Genomic DNA, 23,861 nt, shown 5'->3' on the forward strand with positions numbered 1-23,861 from the left:
ATCACATTGAGACAAGAGTTGATGAGAGTTGGGGAGGATTCTGTCCCTTCTAAGCAGATGGGCAGCAGGCATCAATGGAACCTGCCCTCATGCATCCAGGTAACAGCATCTCTTTCAGATACCTTAAACAAGAAGCTCAAGACAGCAACTCCATTGGGGTGCCCTTTGGCTTCGTTTAGCGTTTTGTACTTGGCATTCATATGGACGATGTGTAACTGCCAGGAAAAAAAAAGAGAGAGAGAGAGTTATTCTTGAGTCCCCTTATTGGGAGAAAAGCAGCATACAGTATAAATAAAACAAATAAATAAGCCGTTGGCAAAACTTGTGAAGCTGCAACTGTAGGAAATGGGGAGTCTGCAGGTTGATATAGAGTCTAAGGAGGCTGCAGATAAGAGCTTCAAAGTAAAGAAGGAGGAGGAGCCTTTGGCTTGATTCTCACTTATCGCAGACCTTTTCCAGGGTTTTCTAGGTAGGCAGCTTACCATTCTCTTCCTCTGGGGACACCCTGGGACTGTGCATCTTGCCCAAGGCTACACGGGCTGGCTGTGCCTGCAGGAGGCATAGTGGGGAATCACACTTGCAGCCTCTGGATCCATCGCCATATATTTAAACCACTGAGCTATCCAAACCACTGAATTTCAGATATTTCCATAAGGTAGTTGTCTAAATTCTGTTGCAGCAAAAATAACAAAGGCCAGTATCCTGCTGAAACAGCAGAGCATGAACCAGCAATCTTGTACATCATGTGCACAACCTTCAACTGACTTGGTGTGTTTGTGCGAGTCAACGCACAACCAGCTGTGTGCTCGGCACACAGGCAGCAAACTACGAAAACCGTTTTTTGAAAGCCCTTGCAGATTTTTTAAAAAGAATTTTTGCAAACTCTGAAATTTCCCCAGGCCTATGGCATATTCTCTTGCGAATTGGTGGGGTGCTGTTTTTGGCTTTGTGAGGATCGGAACTCACTCCCTTAGCAACAGAAAGAAAGGGAGGGCTGCATTGATTCCCCACTCCAGGGTTTCACTTCTAAAGATCACAGAGGAGGGGCTGAACCCTGGAAGATGACCAGCAACTTGAACTAAATAGGTTACACAGCTCAAGAAGCCATCCAACAACACACAAAATCCAGCAGATGAGAGTCTGTTGTTTATTTACAGTTTATATGAGTCAGGAAGGGGTAATAGAAGGGTCACGTACAAAGGCAGCAAAGAGCAAGAGTAATCTAGAACAACGTTTGGTAGAAATGGGGTAGTAATATTGTGTTGCAGTACCTTACCTTGAAGAGGTACTTTGCTGTCGGATGGCAACAACTGGCAATAGGTTTGAGTGACTGGTTTTATTATTATTATCCTAATTATTACTCTTATATAGCCACTAAAGGAGAGGAGATGATGTCCATGATTATCCAGAGGTCATCAAAAGCCCTTTCATGTATTCTTTGCTTTCCCCACAATCGTGATGAAAAGCTGCACTGTCCAATTTTGCCTCCTTCCAAACGGCAGAATCTTCCTTAATTAATGGCTTCACATTCAGAATACAGCTAATGGATTTGGGTTTATTTACTCCGTGCCTCTCCTGCCTGGGCTTTGAACAAACACCGGCCCCTTGTGTCTACTTAATGCGGTACGGCTGGAGATGCGCTAGCTTGTGTTGGAGGCATTTCAATAATTCTTGATGAGTTATTGATGCAGACATTGAATGCAGGCAAAGAACTACTGGAAACATGTGGGAGTTTCCTCTGACGTTACTCAATAGAGGTGTTGTTTACTCTGTTCTGCTGTTTTATTAAATATCTGTCCTACGCCTCTGCCAAAGATCCCCCCCAGCAACCCGATAAAGGTGGACGGAAAGAGACCAGCTGTCCTAGATTTCATGAGCATCAAATAAAGTGGTAGCAACTAGACCTTTTTGGCAGAAAATACAGAAATCGGCCCCTTTACAGGATGGGGTTGATGGATTTGGTAATTCCGGACCCATTTCTGGTGCAGAAACATTGATCACTCTCAAAATGTTCCCCCTCCTGATTAGAGATGGGAACGAACCAGGAAAATGGCAATTTGTGATGGTTCGTGGCTCTTCATGATTCACAAATCATGAGCTTTCCAACGAAATGAAACATTTCGTGTTTTTGTGCAATACAAGACTTCTGGGAGTTGTAGAATGGCCCCGTTTAGTGGGCTAAAGAGTATTTTCCTGGAGGGGGACCTACTTTGGGGGAGCTGTACCTTAGATGTCCCAAACCCAATCTTCACAAAACGTGGAGGGGTGTGTGGAGGAGAGTCAGCTGAAGACTTGCTGTGGGTTTGGCATCTCTAACCCGTGCAGAGGCTGTTCTACCACTCCTGGAAGTGCTGAATTGCACAAAGCATCGCCAATGCTGATGACAGTTTGCCATTGTGTTTCATTCTAGGCGGGTGCATTTCCATGAAACGAACCATAAAACAGCCCAGTTTCTTGAGAGGGAATGCTTTGTGGCTTGTTTCATGCCCATCTCTGTGCCTGATGCCCATCTCTACACTTACACATTTCTCCCCAGTGCTGCTCTTTTGTCCAAGAGCATGTTGTTGTTGTTTAGTCATTCAATCGTGTCCGACTCTTTGTGACCCCATGGAGCAGAGCATGCCAGGCCCTCCTGTCTTCCACTGCCTCCTGAAGTTGAGCATATTTCCTTCCAAATCAAGGGGGGGGGAGAGAGAGATTTTCCCAAAACAACAGGGGCCCTTAAACATCTTTTACATTACGCAGAAATTCTGATCCAGCTCCTCATCTCATTCCAAGAATCAGCGTGGATCATTGCTACTGACATGATCATTGCCATCATTGGAATAAGTTTTGTTGATTGCTCTAAAAGAGGAATGAAGAGCCCCGGGGATAGGGGACGTGGTGGCGCTGCGGGCTAAACCGCAGAAGCCTGTGCTGCAGGGTCAGAAGACCAGGAGATCATAAGATCGAATCCACGCGACGGAGTGAGCGGCCGTCACTTATCCCAGTTCCCGCCAACCTAGCGGTTCGAAAGCATGAAAATGCGAGTAGATAAATAGGGACCACCTCGGTGGGAAGGTAACAGTGTTCCGTGTCTAAGTCGCACTGGCCATGTGACCACGGAAGATTGTCTTTGGACAAAACGCTGGCTCTATGGCTTGGAAACGGGGATGAGCACTGCCCCCTAGAGTCGAACACGACTGGACAAAAATTGTCAAGGGGAACCTTTACCTTTACCTTTAGAGACCTGGGGATAATTCTGGCTTCCCCTACAAACCCTTTGGACTTCGTGAGATGGCCACCACACCTTCCAAACGTTTGGGAGCCCTCAGATCATCCCTACCTAGATCAAAAAATTTTGCCAACTTCCCAACTTTTGCATATTGATTTCCCAGGTTTTCTCCTGTTTTCTTGCCCTTCAGAAAGCCTGAGCTGCATGTCTCGCTGGAGGTCTTTGAAGGGAAGTCAGACCACAAAGTCAGTACAGTGGACCCTCTACTTATGGAATTAATCCATATTGGAATGGTGGCTGCAGGTCGAAAAGTCTGTAGGTCGAATCTCCATTGACCTACAATGCATTGAAAACCAATTAATCAGTAACCAGCTGTTTTTGTTCCGTTTTTGTTCCGTTTTGGGTTTTTTCTGGTCTGTAAGTCGATTCTCCGGCTGCAAGTCAAACCTAAATTTTGCAGCCAGAGAAGTCTGTAACTCGAAAAGTCTGTAAGTCGAGCTGTCTGTAAGTCGAGGGTCCACTGTATCCTATAGCTTAAAGAGGGGACAAAACGGCAATGGTGTAAGCCTCCACCACCCCAGAAGACTCCCTATTGTGTGGCCAGCTTACCTCCATAGGGTACTGTTTCCCATCAATGGTGTGCTCTGAGCCATTCCTGTTGAGATCCCCCCAGTGAAAATGGAACTGCAGCGCCCGGTACACGTCGTCAAGTCCACCTCTGGTGATGTTAATTTGTTCAGCAGTGGAAGCTCCATCCAGGTTCATTACGACTGCAAAAGAGGCGCAGTGAGAAAAGAAAGAGTCGAGGGACAAAATAACGGACAAAAGAACCCCCCAGATTCATTTGTCCCCACCACACCCACCGGTGTGTCCATCATTCAGCAGCCTCCACCTGCCAGTAGGGGCTTGGTCGTATCCTTCAAACAAAATCTCCTCGAGGTTCTTGTCCCGTTGTGCTTTTCTTCGGACGATATTGATGGGCGATTGGTTCTGTCCTCCACAGTGAGATGCGATGTCCTTCCAATGCAAAGGGCCTAAAGAGGATAAGAGAGTGAAAAAAAGGTGGGGGGCGAACCATGGACAAAACAGCTCAGCTGATAAACAAAAGCGGAGTAGGAAGGGCCTCATGGCACAGTGGTTAAGCTGCTGTACTTCAGCCAAAACTGTGTTCATGACTCAGGGTTCAATCCCAGCTAGCCAGCTCAGGGTTCACTCAGCCTTCCATCTTTCCAAGGTCAGTAAAATGAGTACCCAGCTCGTGGGGGATGGGAGGCAATGTGTAGCCTGCATAATTAACTTGAAACTGTTTTAAGTGGTAGGGATCAGTATATAAGCAGCACACCTTGCTTTGCTAAAGGACAAGTCCTTGGAAATTAAAAAGAAGTGTGTCTCGTGACCTGTCCATTCACCCACTGAAGTGGAACACTCAGTTGATATTGCAGATGACACAAAACTGGATGGAATAGCTAATACCCTGGAAGACAGAAACAAAATTCAAAGAGATCTTGGTAGTTGTAGGGTTTTTTTTGGGGGGGAGATGTTTGGCCGTGTTCTGGAGGTTTTTCTTCCTAACGTTTCGCCCGTCTCTGTGGCCGGCATCTTCAGAGGACAGGAGTTAGAACTCTGTCTGTATTCTCGTGTAGTGTGTGGGGTAGTTGAGTCTTTGTTCTAACTCCAGTCCTCTGAAGGTGCCGGCCACAGAGACTGGCGAAACGTTAGGAAGAAAAACCTCCAGAACACGGCCAAACAGCTTGAAAAACCTACACCAACCATCGGATTCCGGCCGCGAAAGCCTTCGAGAACACAGATTTTGGTAGGCTTGAGCGCTGGGCTGAAAGCGACAGAATGAAATTTAACAGGCGTAAGCACAAGGTCCTACACGTAGAGGGGGAAAAGATGCACATTTACAAGACGAGGGCTCAGCAATATTACATGCAAGAAGGATCTTGGAATCACTGTAGATCCAAAGCTGAATATGAGCTAACAGTGTGATGAGATTGCCAAAAAAGAGTACTATTTTAGGATGCATTAGCAGAAATATAGTTCCCAAATCTTATGAAGTACTAGTTGTCCTCTATTCAGCACTGGTTAGGCTGAATATCAGGAAAGTTTTCTTATCTGTTAGAGCAGTGCAACAATGGAATCAATTTTGTCAGGAGATGGTGAGCGCTCCAGTGCTGGTGGTATTCAAGAGAAAATCAGACAGCCATCTGCCAGGTCTCCTTGGATTTGGAGTCTTATACTGAGCAGGGGGTTGGACACAATGGCCTTACAGGCCCCTTTCAACCCCATAATTCTATGATTATATATATAATCCCTGGCATACACTGTTGGCAGACAAACCCTTTGTTCAAATCTGTGTCCACTTTGGTCCTCCTTGTTGATGACATACGAACTGTCACTCTCATGTTAATGGGGGAACAGATATCTATGTATAAAACATTCAAGTTTGGGGTTGTGGGAAATTGTGCATAGGATTTAATTGTAGCCTCGGATTTGCGAATTATTGGTGTTGACTTATGTTTACGTGTTTTTTTTTAATTTCCAGTTTCGGGTTATTCTTCCTATTTCTTTTCCGCACTGCGATGACCTATAGTTTCAAATAATCGAACGGAATACACTCTCGCACCCGTGAGATTTGATGGACGTCAAACAGGGAAGCGGCGAATCAAGTTTCTCTTGGCAAAAGGCAGGTGCTGGAAATATGTATTGATCTGAAAGATGCTTCTTCGTCTTCTCCCCAAACGGTTCTGTCACATGGTATTACTTCCCCCTCGTTCTAATTTCCCCCCCACATCTGCTGGAACTTTCTTATTTGCTCCTAGATATGACAACCTTGACCCAACGTAAGGAAGAGCCTTTAACTTTCCCCCAGCATCGGTTAAATGGAAGCCATTTGTATTGATTTTTTTATAAAAGGATTGTGGTAAAATCAACACCTCAGCCAGTGCAGTTGTGTTATGCAGATGCCATGGCCAAAATTCTCATTAGCCTTCCAGCCTCGTTCTTTCTGCCTCTCCGGCAAAGAAGATGCCCCCCCTCCTTCGATGACCTTCATTAATAATAAAGTACCGGCTTTTTCTTATCTATAATTCAACAGGATTTCCTCACTAGGCTTATATTTGGTCTGACAGACGAAACAAAGCTATTTCGGGGGACGATAAAAGTCTCTGAAGACCAAAGCAGCATCCATTATGATCCTGTTTGGTTTTCTTCTCTTCCAGGGCTTCCCTGTGTTATTTATGCACAACAGTAGCTAATTTTAGTCATCCAATATAGTTAAGACAGTGTTAGTCCCTGATAGTAATTTTTCCCTCCAGAAACGGAACGCCTTCAAAACACCATTCCCGAGCAATTGATTTGCAAAGAAAGCCCTTGTTCGCTTGCCAACAATCCACCACAAGGAAACTAATCTGCAATGTTCAAAATTTAGCAGAATTTCTAGTAGGCTTATTATTAAGTCTTTTATCACCTACCTACCTACCTACCTACCTACCTACCTACCTACCTACCTACCTACCTACCTACCTACCTACCTACCTACCTACCTACCTATCTATCTATCATCTACCTACCTACCTACCTACCTACCTACCTACCTACTTGAAAAGGACCCAAGCCTGCTTGCATTGTTGAAAGACAATATTTTAAATCTAAAAACAATAAGTGTACAAATATTAGAAAAAGAAACAAACAAATGCCATGCTAACGATGGTAAATAAAACCAACCCCAAACACACATTCAAAGCAAAAAGGCAACAAAACACTCCATTATAAAGCTTCTCTCAAGCAGCCAGTCCCTAAGGGAAAGCTTGTCTGAAGAGGAAGGTCTTTGTCTGCTTGTGGAAGGATAGCGAAGATGGGGCAGCCTGGCCTCCAGTGGGAGGGAGTTCCAAAGTCTGTGCTTGCAGGATGTGATTTAAAAAAAATTGTTTTAGAGTTTTCAGATACAATGTAGAAAATTTAAATTAAATTATTAAGTCTTTTATCACCTATCTATCTATCTATCTATCTATCTATCTATCTATCTATCTATCTATCTATCTATCTATCTATCTATCTATCTATCTATCTATCTATCTATCTATCTATCTATCTATCTATCTATCTATCTATCTATCTATCTAACTAACTAACTAACTAACTAACTAACTAACTAACTAACTAACTAACTAACCTATATGCTGCCAACACTATTCAAAGGTCTCTGGGTGGCTTACAACAATTTAAATACAGTAAAAAAGATAAAACAATTAAAATGCAATTAAAATTATAGCGCTCTAAAAATTACTTCCGAGAAATCTGCTTCTAATGTCTGGCGAACTGTATTGTAGACTTGACCTGAGAAACATCTGAGGTGGGAATGTCTGGGTGGTCCATTCTACTTTATTGTCAACACGAATTCATCCAGCCTTATAAGTTTCCTCATCACTGGGAAGAATTTGAGGTTAGTAGGCATCCTTCAGTCTCGAGAGACTATTGAAGAATTTGACGTTAAACAAATGTGAACATGGGAGAGTGAAACGGACAGATTTTCATTTCCTATCCCTCTGACTCAAACCTCATCATCACCAGTTAAAAGGGCACCAAGCTACAGGTGCTGGGGAAGAAGAGTCACACCTGATATTTGAGTATGTGATGCTTCGCTGAAAGGGAAAGAGTAGACTACATTCACAAATACCAGCATGCATCTAAACCACTGGTTCTTAACCTTGGGTTACTCAGGAGTTTTGGACTGCAACTCCCAGAAGCCTTCACCACCAGCTGTCCTGACTGGGTTTCTGGGAGTTGCAGTTCAAAAGCATCAGAGTAACAAAGGTTAAGAACCACTGATCTAAATCATTGGCTCCTAACCTTGGACCACAACTCCCAGAAATCCTGACCAGCACAGCTAGTGGTGAAGGCTTCTGGGAGTTGCAGTCCAAGAACATCTGGAGGTCCAAGGTTGGGGGCCACTGATCTGGAGGAAAAAGAGTGGGGATTTTTAGCCCAAAATATATTCAATAAGCTATACTCAAAGCAATGTCCTCCACTGCAGCATAAGTAGAGTAAAGTACAGTGTGAATAAGAAGTAGGAAAACCTAGCACATTAATATAGCAACTAAAACCTCATAAAAGGGTCTTTAAACTCAAGAAGAGCAAAAAGGTAGTTAGTGAACTGTGCTTTTCCTAGGAAACTGTAGCCAGACACTTCAGTGTTTTGGTCCAAAGAATAATTGTGGCGCCATGATTTCTCAGCACCTGTGGGGTGCCTATGTGACAAGGCCTCAAAGTCAGCTTCGAGTGAGGACAAAACACGGTCATGCCCTCACTCTGAATGGGCAGGGAGAATGCAACCACTAGCAGGAGGTCCAGCCATTAATTTCCCCACAATGCGAATATATCATCCACTGGGCCACCCTGGGGCATTAAAATGGCTGGTTCTCCTTCCTACCACCTGACAAACGAACAGGTAGAAGTCCACCAAAGCTGGAAGGGGCCAAACACAAACGTCCAGAAGGCCCAGTCCAACTAGGGCTTGGCCTTTTTTAATTATTATTATTTGCATTGCAACTCCAAACTTCTCCGCCACTCATGGCCTCTGAGGGAAACCTGGGAGCTATAGCCCAAAAGAGTAAGGTTTCTAATCTCTGACTTAAACCTGGAATTGGACTTGCCAACAGAGCTTTGGAGGTACCTGCCCTCCTTAGATCAAGGATAAGAGGTCCAGGAAAATTCTTACAAGTGGGTGAAGGCACACCCAGAACATTGCCAACACTTAGTTCACAGACTTACCACATTTAGGGTCTTGTGAATCATAGCACCAAGTACCTGGAAAAGCAAATGGAAAAACATCTATAAGAAACGATGAGGAAGGAAAACTCACAATTAAGCCAGGAGGACACCTCGTGTTCATGATGACTCATAACTTAGGGGTTCACCATGCAGGAATTCAACATCCAGAAGCCACAGTCAACATGGCTAATAGCAGGGAAGTTAGAATCGAAATACCAAGGGGGGCAAAGTCAATGATTCTGACACAGCAACAACTATAAATACCGTATTTTTCCATGTAGAAAACCACAGTTTTTTCCTAAAATCATTAGAGGAAAAATTGAGGGTTGCTTTATAGGTAGACGGAGGCGGACAAGGGTCAAAACTGGGGGTCATTTTATATTGGGGGTGTTATACATGGAAAAATATGGGTAGGCCGTTTTAAAATTTCTTAGTCAACAAATCCAGTACTTCTCCATTCTAAGAGTCCTATCTGATCAACAAACAATTTGCAAACACCGAAATGTGTCTCACAGAAACAGGAAGCTAGGCCTAACTAAGCCTCAGACCCTTGCAGCTGGGGCCTTTCTTCCAAGTAAGTCACATCTAGGTGTCTATAAGGTGTGTCTGAGTCAGAAACAACTCTGGAAATGGGGAGTTATGGGTTCTGTGGTCCAAGACATCTAAAATTCCCATTTCTAGCAGCAACAACAAAATGATATGCATGCATCAACTGGTATAAACAAAAGGCATGCAGTGAGGAAAGGATGGTATCCAGTCTCTTTAAAAAGACATCATTGTTCACAATACCCATCAGCCTCTGAATTAGTTATTAATTCCAAAGGCCACCAGATTTTATTTATTTACTTAGTTCCTTGCTCAGTTGCTTATACAAAAGCCACGAGGGGCTATGTACGTTGTATATAGGACTGCGGCAAACTGTGGAAATGTCAAGCCGTGGATGCCTACTGGTGTTTAATTTGAAAAGTCCAAGAAACAGGGAGGCTTTTAATCCCAGGAACAAAAATCAGCCATTAAAAGGAAGCTCATTCTCAGAATATCATGGACATGGACATCATGACCACCATCATCATTACTTTTTCTCCATAATCCTAAAATGTTCTATATCGTCTCCTGCTCTAAATACACCTTTTCACAAAGCCAGCATGCCCAAACGTACCTGCTCCTTTCCGCCTGTGGTCTGCAGTGGCGGGGACAGAGGGAAAGACAGAGAGAAAGAGAGAGAATAAACAGGGGTGGGGGGGGAAGAGGAAATGAAAAGCACTGGAAGAAATAAACACTTGAATCCGATGCAGTAGGAAAATTGTGTAGAAAAGTTATTCTCTGGATGAATTACAGTGGTGCCTCGCTTAACAACATTAATTAGTTCCAGCAAAATCACTGTAGAGCGAAAACGTCGTAAAGCGAAATAAAAAAAGCCCATTGAAATGCATTGAAAACCCCTCAATGCATTCCAATGGGCTGAAAACTCACCGTCCAGCAAAGATCCTCCATGGGGCGGCTATTTTCACTGCCTGTAAAGCAAGGAATCCATCCAAAAACACAGTGGGGAGCCATTTTAAGCATCCGGTGGCCATTTTGAAACCCAACGATCAGCTGTTTTTGATCGTTGTAAAGCGAAAATTGGTTCCTGAAGCAGGGAACCGATCATTGTTAAACAAAAAGAACCATTTAAAACATTGTTTTGCGATTGCAAAAGCGATCGCAAAAATCTAATCATCAAGCGATTTTGTCGTAGAGTGGGGCAATCGTTAAGCGAGGCACCACTGTACTTCTACCGTAACATTTTTATTCCGGAGCTGAAAGCTGGTTGGATAGCTCAGTGAGAGTTAGGTATCTGTCTGCAGAGACAGAGGTTAGGAGTTTGATTCCCCGCTGGGTCTCCAAGGAGAAGGGCCAGCCTGTGTAGCCTTGGGCAAGCTGCACAATCCAAGGCCGCCCCCTAGAGGAAGGGAATGGTAAGCCTCTTCTGAATAGAAAAGGGTCGCCATACGTTGGACTGGACTTGACCGCATGTAATTTTTATTCTTTGAAAGGCAGAACAGCAAAACATCCCTTTCACTCACATGCCAGGTCAGAATCCGCTGCCTGAATATCTCCTAAAAGCCCCACATAACTTTTTAGACCTTTAAGGAAAACATTAGAGGCCTGTGTTCATCACAGCTGGCATTTATCCCAGGAAAAAAAGAGTTAATTCCTGAATGAAATCAGATGGCCATTTCCAATCATACCAGAATTCACCCGGGTATCAAGGTAAAAATCTTATCATGGCTGCAAGAAGTCCAAGGAATATCAGCATGCTATATTCTTCTGTATTGCTTCTATGTGCCATAAGCACAAAAATGCCACACAGTTGTTGAAAACATCCAGAACTCTTGCCACTGTGGGAAACTGTAGGCACAAATGCTTAAATCTCACAAAAAACTGCAGATGTGATTGCCATCCCAAATCCATACAGCTATGAGAAGTTGCAAGCAAATGTGCATTCAAAGGCAAAACTTAAATTGAGAGCAGAACTTAACCCATGCTAGAAACCTGTTTCAAATCTGCAGGAGCATACATGCCGACAAATGCAGGATCTTATAGCCTAAAAAGGCGTATTGAAAAGGCAGAGATGACAACTCTAAGATACATCACTAAAAAGTCAAAATGCCTTACAGCTTTGAGCGATCTTTCACTTTCAAGCACATTATCGGATACACATGAAAAATATTCTCTATGTGCTCATCCAGCCAAGCTAATTTGAACCTATGGAATAAACTGATATTGTCTTTGTCTGTTCCTTGTGGGCTCTTGCTGCCGTTTGATGTCTGGTGCCCAGTATCATTGTTTTTGGCATCCGGTGTGTTGTGTTGTTTTCTTGTGTGTCTCTTTGTCTTCATGTATTTATGTTTCTCTCCGTTCTTTACATTTCCCTTCAACTGTAAACAATTGAGTTTTGCTGAGTTAGTGAATTGCTGATCCTTTTTAACAGAATATTCCAGTGGAAATCACTATTATTTTTACAGAGTGGCAAAATTTGACTCTCGTAACTTACAAGGCTGGCAAGTTCCCTAGATCAGGGGTCCCCAACCCCTGGTCTGCAGCCCGTTACCGGTCCATGGCCTGGGCCGCAGAGACAGATATCCCACCCCCAACCCCTTTGCTCATGTGAGCGAGTGCACGTCCGTGCGATCACCCCTGCCTCTTTGCGCCTGCGCACAAGTGCAGGGGGTGCCCCGCCTTCCCTTCACAGGGACCCCGTCCTCCCCCAAACTGGTCCGTGGTGTCAAAACGGTTGGGGACCACTGGCCTAGATGTCAGCCATTGTTTTGACTAAATGGGTCCTTGCACTTGTGGAAATAGTAAGTTGCTTGGGTAGCATTTTACTAGGTAAATAAAATGCTATGGACATAAAATGTTGGTCAGGTATCAGTTTGGCCCATTTGCACTTTAGGACTCTAGAAGGTCTCTCTCTCTCTTTTTTTTCTCTCCATTTTTTTTCCATTTTGAATGTTTTGTTTACACGTTCAACTATCAAGCATGAAAGAGTTTTTTTCCAATGTCTTGAAAAAGTTACATTGACCTTGGTTTCACACTTGGGTGGAAATCTGGCTGATCGTTTAGCAGTAACTTTCAGTTAACTGTGGCTCAAATCTCATTTTTAAATCTATGTACATTTTTAGGATTTAGGGGTTTTTTTTTTCCTACACCCCTTTAAATTTTTTAACATGTACACAAAATTTCACATCTTGACATACACAACATCTTGCATATCCAAAAGCCAATGGACAGTCTGTAATATAGTCCAGTGGTCCCCAACCTTGGGCCTCCAGATGTTCTTGAACTACAACTCCCAGAACCCTTCAACACCACCTCTGCTGGCCAGGATTTCTGGGAGGTGAAGTCCAAGAACATCTGGAGGCCCAAGGTTGGGGACCACTGATATAGTCGACCTAGGGCTTAGAGCAGTGGTGTCGAACTGTGGCCCTCCAGATGTTCTTGGCCTTCAACTCCCAGAAATCCTGGCCAGCAGAGGTGGTGGTGAAGGGTTCTGGGAGTTGAAGACCAAGAACATCTGGAGGGCCACATTTCGACACCACTGGCTTAGAGGGTCAAAGCTCCAGGACATTCTTATTTCATTTCTGACTTCAAAACAGGTTTCCTTGTTCTCTCTGACTTGAACCTTCACAGGAGCCAAAGGAGAAATGTAATGCAAAGTACTTTAGGGTGAGTTGGTCTTGGGTGGGCAATTAAGAGCCATTGATTTTACAAAAGGCCCGTGGCTCATTTACGGATATGAACTGATCTTGCATCTTCCAGTTTTGAGGCTGTCCACGGGGACTGTTAGGACGAACAACCTGCACTTCCAAATTTCCCACTACATCTCTGCTGACAGCTATGACTTCCTATAATCTTGGGGACAAAATGGTGTCGTCCACCACACCTGAGATAAACTACTTAGCTTAAGAGATGCAAGGAGAGCCATGGAGTTGAAAGATTTCTGATCTCCACCACTTCACTGCCACACCTCCAGCTCCCAGCATCTGCTGCTAGAGATCAATGTCTCACTCTACCTCAGAGTAGGGTCAGCCCTACTTCTCTATGGTCTCACTCTTGTGATGATGAATAAGCAGCAAGGAAGAGCTACTGAACCATGAAGCTCCAGAGAGCAGAAGAAGGTCCTCTGCAGGGATGTGGGTCTTGGTTGGTGGGCAACTACATCTTCAGGACAGGACTTGCCGCTAACATTTATTGATCACTTAATCCGTTCACTGTAGTGATTTTTTTAGCATATATACATTACTGAAACAGTGACGTCTACATTGGCTTGGGCATGTCGTGAGAATGGCTGATGGTCGGATTCCAAAGGATCTCCTGTATGGAGAATTTGTGCAGGGAAATCGTCCCAGAGAGAGACCACAGCTGCGATACAAGGATATCTGCAAGCGGGATCTGAAGGCCTTAGGAATAGACCTCAACAGATGGGAAACCCTGACATCTGAGCATTCAGCCTGGAGGCAGGCGTTGCATCACGGCCTCTCCCAATTTGAAGAGACCCTTGTCCAGCAGGCTGAGGCAAAGAGGAAGTCACAAAAGCAGCAACATCAGGGAACTGGACAGGGGACAGATTGCATTTGTCTTTAGTGTGGAAAGGATTGTCACTCTCGAATTGGCCTCCTCAGCCGCACTAGACGCTGTTCCAAGTCCTCCATACAGAGCATGATACCATAGTCTTTTGAGACTGAAGGATGCCTAACTACTGATTCTAACTGCATGGGGCAGAACATCCATCCAGTGTCATTCAGTGGAGACCTGTATTCGAACCCCAGCTCTGCCATGGAAGCTCACTGGGTGGGAATGGAACTGGCAAAGCCACTCCTCAAATATCTCACGTACCTTGAAAGCCCTATCAAGGTCTCTATAAGTCGATTCCAAGTTTGTGCCACATAAAGTGAGGCCAAACAGAATTTTAGCTTAAGGTTTTTCAAGGGTTCTGTTTATCCACCATCACAGGGAAACTGGAATCCTACATCACTCTTGCACTGCAGTAAAGAGGGTGACTGAGCACCGCCAGAGTAGCAAAAGGAGACAAAGACCTGGATTATAGAGATTCTACCCAGTCACGTCATTTTAGCCTCTCTTTCTCTGTTTTCAGTAAGTACGAAGAGCTGGCGGTCGATTCCCTAGAAGGTGCCAAGGGATTGATAAAGCACGTTAACACCGCACTTCATCAAACCCAACTCTCCGGAGAAAGAATTCAAATTGGGCCGAAGAAAGAGAAGTAAGGCATCGATTAGAAACCTGATGGGTTGCTACCAAGAAAGCACGGTGATTCATAGGCGTGCCTCACACTTCAGGGAGCATCTGTCATCCTCCAGCTGTGCCTGCAAAGATAATGTAAGATTCAGTTTCACTGCGCGCTGTCAGAAATCATCAGGAATTGACTGGCCACCAGTATAACGGGTGACTGGGAGTTCTTGCATTCACCTGAACCACAGGATCCTGCCACTTGGACTTAGAACTGAGCGAAGCTCATTAAAAATACCTAACAACTCTATCCCAATCGATCGGTTGTGAAGTGTTATCTTTTCAGGCAGGAAGAAACAACGGTGCATGTGCCAACATAAACTGATCAAAGGAAACCTATGTCAAAAAAAAAAGTTCTTAAAAAAGGTGATAACCAGAAGTGATATAATGTTGGATCTGGCGGGGCTCCACATGTTTTCAACCAAAGCTTGGAACTAAATAATTAAAAATAATCAGTAGTTTACGCTGCAGAGTTTCGAATTTCAGGCTAAATTAGTCCAGCTGCACAGCAGAACAGCAGAGATTCACAGAGCAGAATAAGCTTTAAGTTCCCCCAATTTAGCCCATCCCATTTTACTTATCAACTGGCACTTACAGTCTCGATAACTCACTCTGAAACATTAATAGGAGAAAGAATAAAACAGGTTTCTTGACTTATAGTTGAACATACCTAATTGCCAAAACATGGCTGGTTCAAGCAACAGTTTTCAAGAGATTAAGTTGACTACTTCCAACAGGCCACACTAATTGCCGGTAGATAAAACAGAGGGGAAAAGCTCTTAGCAGAGAGGTGTGGCTCTCTTTGAATTAGAAGGAAACTATTCCTCAGTGCTATTAGTGATTAACAGTCACCCCACAGCCCAACCTACTAAAGACAGCACGAGAGGCTGCAATAATTCCAGTAATTTAGTCTTGTTTGAAAAATAACTAAGACAAATTACATTACAGTTGTAGCATAAGAAAGAATCGTCTGACTCCTTTTGCGGTCTATCTGTAACTGCTTAATTATATTTATAGATATTGATGGTGTGTTCTGGACGTACCACACACCAACATCTTGTAGCATGTCTAGAAAGTAACAAAAGGTTGGTTACTTTTCAATAATAAGAAAATTAAAAGTTGCTTTTTTGAAACCTTGACAATAATTGTAACTAGTTACTCTGAGGGGTTCCCAATCAACAAAGCTGTAACTGCGATTACTTTTTAAAATAAGTTTCCAGACTCTACGTTCTACATAGTGCCCCTGATATGACAGAATTCCAGATTATTATCAGGAGTCAAAATATTGGCCTCTCATAATAGGTGTTTAGAAGAAGCTACCTTAATCTAATAATGCTCCTCTTTTAGAGATGCTCTTTAGAGAGGCATTGTAGAAATTTAAGTGGTGGTTTTGCTGGAATGCTGCTGATTATTTGCCAGTTACTTTTACAACTACTCAGGGCAGCTCACCAGATCCTCTCTCCCTGACTTTATCCTCACCACAACCTGGTGAGGCGGGCCAAACCCTGAGAAAAAGACTGCCCCAAGGTCACCCCAGCAGTTTCACGGCTCAATGTGGACTAGAGCCAGATGTGCCACGATGAACATGACACTCCAGCCATTAGGACACACAAAATAACTGTGGAGTCTCTAAGGCACTCCAGCCATTAGGCCACACAAAATAATGGTGGAGTCTCTAAGGGGCTGCCGCTGTCAAAGCTAGGCAACCACGGGGCAATTTGCTAAAGACCCCTCAAATGTGGGGCTGACCCCAGCTTTTTAAAAAAGAAGCCACATTTGTTTAAGACAGCCCTGTAACTTCAAAGGCGAGCAGCCAAAAGAGGCTGATGGAAAACAGAAAGGACAGAGCATCCACCCGGTTATTAAAACTAAACTAATTACAAATCTTAAAGGCTCTTTTCATGTCTCCCTCGGCCTTTTCAAAGACTTTCACAAAAGCCCCTCTCCTTATTCAAACCGACTGACCCCTTTATCTGGACTGATTTTCCCCCCTTCTTTTTATCTTCTGCCTATTAATAATAGATCTGAAGAGCCTTTTTATTGTTGTTTGAGAAAATCTCGTGTTCTTCAGCATTCAATATTTACTTTTCTCATCTAATGATCTCTCGAACGTGTCTCTGTTTGTTTTTTTAAGAGTATTGCCTTCACAAGCTTGATTACATTCCCACACACAAACACTTTTTTTAAAAAAAGAGCCTTTTCAATTCTTTACATCTTCTCTTAGACAAACGGGTCTTTGGTCGTTCCTTATAGCATTTATAGTTTCAATTTTGCTCGAATTTCCCTTTGAGCTACTTAAATATTTCTGCATTATGATTCTTCCCAAGACTCATGAGATCTGACTTCAAGATTCCTTCAAGAAGAGACGTAACCCTTTGTGGTTCGACAAAGCTCTACGATCTCTTTCTCCCTTGTCTGTATATCTACTTATGCATTATATGCAAGAAGAGTCTTTCCGCTATACTATCACAACATGCGGAGTTGTGGAAAGAGTGACAGACCAGGACTCAAGGAGATTGGGGTCCCAATCCCCCCTCATCCATGGAAACACACAGGGGGTGAGGAGGCACTGGTCACCCGCCCGTTAAATACCTCACATGACTTCGAAACCCTATAAGTGGAGGTGACATGAGAGAACATCGTAACATATGTCTATGGGTATCGTTTAGCTTCTCAGGGGAAAAAAGTCAAGTCGTCTTAAAAGTGTCACCAGTACATGGTCTCCGTTGCAAACAAAGCTACACTTTTAAGGCAGCTGTTGGCAAATTTGAGCCTTTAGTGGGACATACGTGGTCCTTCAGGAACCGAAAAGCAACTTCCTGAATCCCTGGGGGTTCCTGGTCCCCCCCCCACTCCACCATCCCTGGTGAACCCACATATATTCCTTTTTTAAAAAATAATAATTGGCCAATAGATGGCAGGAGAGAGCTATTTTTATTTTCAAAAAAAAGAGGTGCCTTTTTAAAAGAAAAAGATTTTGGGAAGAGCGGGGCGGGTCGTTGACATCCGGGGTAGACATATTTTGCCTCACACGTCTGAAGTTTCCCCTCCCCCAGCTTCGGGCCTCACATAGTGAAGATTGGTTCTATTTTTAAAAAAAAAATGCTAAAAACATTTAATTTCAAATTAAATGGGAGCTCCTGAAATTGACAGAGCTTAGAGCCTCAGCTTGGCTTCACCTGCCCTTGGTCTGTCAGAGTTTTGTATTTACTGCTCCTCAATCTGGCTTTCCACAGCTCATCATGTCTATCTTCATCACAAGAGGCAGATTATAATCCTAGCAGATTTTCTCTTGCTCAGACTCCAGTCCAATCCAGCATTGCTATTTGGAGTGACACAGCGTCCTTCCTTTTAGGAAAATATGGGAGAGGGATATAGAAGGTTGGTAGGGATTACATTTAAAGAAGACAAGCAATCACACCTGGGCATCATGCTAAGGAAACTTCACTGGCTCATGACAGTTGTGTGGCATTCCAGTTTCGTTCGTTCGTTCGTTTAGTCGTTTAGTCGTGTCCGACTCTTCGTGACCCCATGGACCAGAGCACGCCAGGCATTCCTGTCTTCCACTGCCTCCCGGAGTTGGGTCAAATTCATGTTGGTAGCTTCGCAGACACTGTCCAGCCATCTCATCCTCGGTCGTCCCCTTCTCCTCTTGCCGTCACACTTTCCCAACATCAAGGTTTTTTCCAAGGAGTCTTCTCTTCTCATGAGGTGGCCAAAGTACTGGAGCCTCAGCTTCAGGATCTGTCCTTCCAGTGAGCACTCAGAGTTGATTTCCTGCAGAATTGATAGGTTTGTTCTCCTTGCAGTCCAGAGGATTCTAAAGAGCCTCCTCCAGCACCACAATTCAAAGGCATCAATTCTTTGGCGATCTGCTTTCTTTATGGTCCAGCTCTCACTTCCATACATCACAACAGGAAAAACCATAGCTCTGACTATTCGGACTTTTGTTGGCAATGTGATGTCTCTGCTTTTTAAGATGCTGTCAAGACTTGTCATCGCTTTCCTCCCAAGAAGCAGGCGTCTTTTAATTTCGTGGCTGCTGTCACCATCTGCAGTGATCATGGAGCCCAAGAAAGTAAAATCTGTCACTGCCTCCATATCTTCCCCTTCTATTTCCCAGGAGGTGATGGGATCAGTGGCCATGATCTTAGGGTTTTTTTATGTTGAATTTCAGACCGTTTTTTGCACTCTCCTCTTTCACTCTCATTCCAGTTTAGAATACACAAACACAACTGCACCAACAACAATGACTTACACCAGCTAACAATAACGTGGCTGCGTTATAGCTGCATTGCATCTAACCATCAGATGAGCCTTAGAATACTAAGAATTTGCGCTTGGTGCTCTTTTTCCTTTACCATCCCCTTCCCTTCTTCCTTTCATGCCTTTTCCTACTGCAAAGTAGAAGGCAGGTCCCATTTTGTCTTGCTTTCACTGACATGTTAGTCACTCAAAGCCTTCCTAGAGGTAGAACGAAATATAAAAAAATTATAAGAAAGAGGGGGAGAAAGAACACTATGGAATGTGTTTCATTTGGAGTTTTCAAACATTGTGTACATAAAATTTAATCAAGCCACTTTTTAAAAAAAATGTCAGCCATCTTTCTGAAGGCAGGCCTGCACCACTCACCCCGTTTGGCTGCTACACTTCACACTGAAATATTTACCTCATCTCCGCACGCAGAAATCCAAAATGGCTTCTTATGTACATAAAAATCTAAACCGGGCATCCCTGTATGATCCTCTCTTCTTGAGAAGACCAGAAGGTTTCGTTCCCAAATTGCACGGATTTTTCTTATCAAAAGACTGGAATTTTTGTTCAGCGTATCATCGTTGTTCTACTTTTCTTTTCCCCTTTTATGCAAACTCATTAAGAAGTTTCCCTTTAAAAAAAAAAAATCATAAATAAATGTTTGTCTGACTGAAGCAGCTTGGCTGGTCTTTCTGAACAGCTTGCAGTCCTGTGTATTCATCGTTTTCTAATTTGCTTTTGCTACACAATCACAGAGCCACCAGGTTGGTATATATTTTCTCTCCCAGTTCTTCTTAACAATGCATTTACTGGCCAGCGTTCAAAGGCTGTGCTCAAGTTTCTTTCAGCCTTCAGCTTGCAATTATATTCCGTAAGCATCAGTAGATCTTCACTGTCACTGAAGACGGAGACCAAGATTGTCAACACTCTTGTATTTCCGATCACAACGTATGGGTGTGAAAGCTGGAAATTGAAGAAAGCTGACTGTGGGGGAAAGTTATTCATTTGAAATGTGGCGTTGGGATACAGTTTTATGGATCCCCTGGACTGCCAGAAAGATAAACAAGTGGGTCCTAGATCAAATCAAGCCTGAACAATCTCTGGAGTAAAAAAAAAAACATTCAAACTGAGGCTCTCCTACTTCATGAGAAGACAGGATTCTCTGGGAAAGACAATAATGATGGGAAAGGTTGCAGGCGGCAAGAGGAAGACTGAATACAAGATGTACTGACTCCCTAAAGGAACCACAGGCTTGAATCAGCAAGAACTGAGCAGGGTTGTTGAGGACAGGACATTTTGGAGATAACTCATTCATAGGGTTGCCGTAAGTCGGAGGCAATTTGATGACACATAATAACAACAATTTTTTAGCATGTCTACGTTGGCTTGGGCATGTCGTGAGAATGGCTGGCGGTCGGATTCCAAGGGATCTCCTAGTGCAGGGAAGCCGCCCCTGAGGGAGACCACAGCTGCGATACAAGGAGATCTGCAAGCAGGATCTGAAGGCCTCAGGAATGAACCTCAACAGATGGAAAACCCTGACATTGGAGCGTTCAGCCTGGAGGCAGGCGTTGCATCACGGCCTCTCCCAATTTGAAGAGACCCTTGTCCAGCAGGCTGAGGCAAAGAGGCAGATCCGAAACCAGCAAAATCAGGGAGCTGGACAGGGGACAGACTGTGTTTGTCTTCAGTGTGGAAGGGATGGTCACTCTCGAATTGGCCTCCTCAGCCACACTAGACGCTGTTCCAAGTCCTCCATACAGAGCACGTTACCATAGTCTTTTGAGACTGAAGGATGCCTAATCTGAAAAATCTGACTTCTAAGTGTCAATGTAGTGTCAATGTAGTGTGGGGGTTAGGCATTAGGCTATGATCCAGGAACCCTTAGCTGGTAAACTCACTAGGTGGCTTTGGCACCGTCTCTTTGCTGGTTGGTTGTGACGATAAATAGAGGGAGGAGAGTTGTATGTTGATGTGCACCCATTGAGAAAAAGGCACAATATAAAGCCAATGAATAAATGGTAGAGACACCACCGGAAGAAAGACATGCAAAGAAAAAGCTGTTTAGACAAGGGGTGGGTATTAAAGTCCAGTTTTCAGGCCAACCAGCAGCAACAGAACACAGCTACCTGTTCCTTTTGACGTGTGTGTTTTTTCCTTCTAATTTAAATTTTTTTTCAGCCAGTGGCTTGATTAACAATCTGAACTCAATGGAGATACTCTAATGCTGCTGTGTTTCTTAGTCCCTAGCTTGTGCATGCTGTGGTTTCTAGCTCCAGTTGTATGTGTGAGATAATCCTGTTGCAGATGTTGTAGAAGCTTTATTTTAAATTATCTATATCCTCACCACCGCCCAGCTCTCAGCAACATGAAGATAAATGTAAGAAGCATGTATTTTCACTCCTTGTGTTTGGCAAAAATGGATTTTGATCCACGCAAACTCATACTGAAATAAATCTTATGATGTCTGTAGAGCTTTTTTTGCCAATATGCATAGTCACTATAACTATAAAATGTAATTCGTAGTATTTTTTATAAATAAGAATAATTATAGTAATGGTTACTATTATTGCTGATCCCTTCCATGAGAATTTAACAGAAGGTGGACCTGAATCTATTGTTGAAACTCTGAGGGTCAAGCTGGGCATTATGGAAAATATTATGTACTCCCTTTGATTAACATGTTCTGGTTGTTGTGGGTTTTTCGGGCTCTTTGGCCGTGTTCTGAAGGTTGTTCTTCCTGACGTTTCACCAGTCTCTGTGGCCACTGGCATCTTCAGTAGATCTTCACTGTCACTGGAGCCCTGTTGGGATATGGTTCTGCTTTAAACAGACCAAGACCAAGTGCTGTCCTCTCCCTTGCCCTCCAAGGGTGAGCAGAACGGAAGCTTTGCATTTCTCAAGATTGTTAAACGGCTTCTCCAAAGGGACAGCCAGCCACCTAACAATCTCAAGAAATCTTTCCCTTTAAAAGGGATTTGTTTGTTTGTTTGATTGATTGATTGATTGATTGACTGATTGATTTTTATCCCGCCCTTCTAGACAATGTCTACTCAGGGCAGCTTACAATAAAATTATTCATAAAACAGTTAAAACAACAATTAAAGTATTAATCAAGATGGGAAAATATAAACAAAAGACTAAGTAAGAAATAAAAGTCAAGTGTTGACAGGAGGGGAAAGCCTGCCTAAAGAGCTAAGTCTTTAATTGGCTTTTTAAAACACCCAGCGAGGGTGCCAGGCGGATCTCTGGCGGCAGGCTGTTCTAAAGTCGAGGGGCCACTGCTGAGAAGGCCCCGTTTCTAGTTCTTTCTTTCCGGGCCTCCCTTGGCGTTAGGCACCTCAGACGTCTTTCCTGGCTATAGCGAGTGCCTCGAATAGATCTAGGTGGGAGATGGCATTCTGCTAGATATCGAGGTCCAAAACCTTTTAGGGCTTTATATGTCATCATTAACACTTTGAAAGCAATGCGGAAACGAATTGTGCTAAACAGCTTCGCTCGAGGTGCGCTGTAGCCAATCCTTGCATGTAGATGGAAGGGTCAGTCCAAATGACATACAACACCTCAAAGTGACCCCATTTGTAGCTTGATCTTGACCAAACCAAGCCCAGATAATTCGGCTCTCCAGCCACACTCTCAGTCTTTGTACTGCCGCGAGGTTTCTCTTTCGTATTCACTCATGAAAAACAGCACAAAAGTGGGGGAGGATGCTTGCTTTAACCTCACATTTCGCTTCATCGGCAGACCATATCCCCGGTTTGATACGACCCGCCTTGATTTTCTCTTGCCGTCGAATTCGAAACCAGGTTTGCCGTTCTCTTTGTAAGAAAATCCACAAAACCTGACGTGTCTGGTCGGGGGGGGGGGGGAAATGCACCAGGATAAATCTAAGTTTCTGAAAGCAGATTTTAATAGGGAGGATTTACTTGAGGCTCTCGTCCCCATCCCTCTCTCTCTCTCTCTGGTTTTCAGCTTTGATATAAACCCAGTTGTGGCCACCAAAAGGGAAATTTGTGTTTCATACCATTTCCTCCACACCTGGGAAAAGATGGGGCAGATTGTTTGATAGCTAATAAGTATGCGCTGAAGAGGCCGCCAGGGTAAACTGGCCCCACTCTTGCTTCGCAGAAAATCTTCCACGTCAGTTTCACTGCCTGCAGCCCAAGGGAGCGACATTTAAAATTAATCCGTACGTTACCCTGCTTACGTGTCCAGGGACAGGGACAGCCCATGCGGCTCTTGAGTAGCAAGGTTCATGAAGCCGCTAAGGAGAGAGGGGTAAAAAAATGTAACACTCACCTTCCTTGGCACACAGGGGCTGGCATGGAGGATGCTTGCTTTGCCAACATTTTAAAAGAAAATGAATACACCTCGTTTATGGTTCCCTGATTAATTTTGAGTCCGGGCCATAACAATCTTTGGGACTGCGGAGTCTGCTGGGTTTTGCAAGGCTCAGCAAAAGCAGGCTTAAGAAAAGAAATGTATTATGGATGGCTGTGTACAAAAAAAAATACAGTTGTTAGTGAAAAAAAGGGCCTAACTAGGAAAAGCTGCGTTTAAAGATGTGCACAAAAATGAGAACATTAGGAAAGCCACGTATACAAAATGTGTGTCTTAGGAAAACAATATGCATTTTTAAAATATACTTACCAAGGTCCGTTTTATGTTATCCATGGAGGTGGTTGACGTTATGCAACAAGTAGCTGTTTTTAGTGGGTCAATTTTTAGGAAGTGAAGCCCTGACCTTGTACGAATGTATTTGTTTCATGCTCCCTGTAAATCCAGAAATCTAACAAACTAGCCTGCCTACATTTATTTTATATGTCAA

The 23,861-nt window shown here is 43.7% G+C and overlaps 1 protein-coding gene across 3 annotated transcripts in view; it reads right to left on the reverse strand.

Annotated features, from left to right (window-relative positions):
- LOC110070136 (carbonic anhydrase 15) overlaps positions 1–23,861 on the reverse strand; it is a 50,901-nt gene that overhangs the window by 14,611 nt on the left and 12,429 nt on the right. The window contains exons 2-6 of one of the 3 annotated variants that reach the window (XM_078381665.1): positions 10,149–10,169; positions 8,990–9,025; positions 4,078–4,248; positions 3,824–3,984; positions 123–215 (exon numbers count right to left, since the gene is read on the reverse strand). In XM_078381665.1, coding sequence (XP_078237791.1) covers positions 123–215; positions 3,824–3,984; positions 4,078–4,248; positions 8,990–9,025; positions 10,149–10,169 — 482 coding nt within the window. The remainder of the gene's footprint in view (positions 1–122; positions 216–3,823; positions 3,985–4,077; positions 4,249–8,989; positions 9,026–10,148; positions 10,170–23,861) is intronic. The other 2 variants (XM_072983236.2, XM_078381666.1) reach the window with 2 other exon arrangements.

The sequence above is a fragment of the Pogona vitticeps genome, chromosome 14, assembly GCF_051106095.1.
Source record: "Pogona vitticeps strain Pit_001003342236 chromosome 14, PviZW2.1, whole genome shotgun sequence".
NCBI classification, from domain to species: Eukaryota; Metazoa; Chordata; class Lepidosauria; order Squamata; family Agamidae; genus Pogona; species Pogona vitticeps.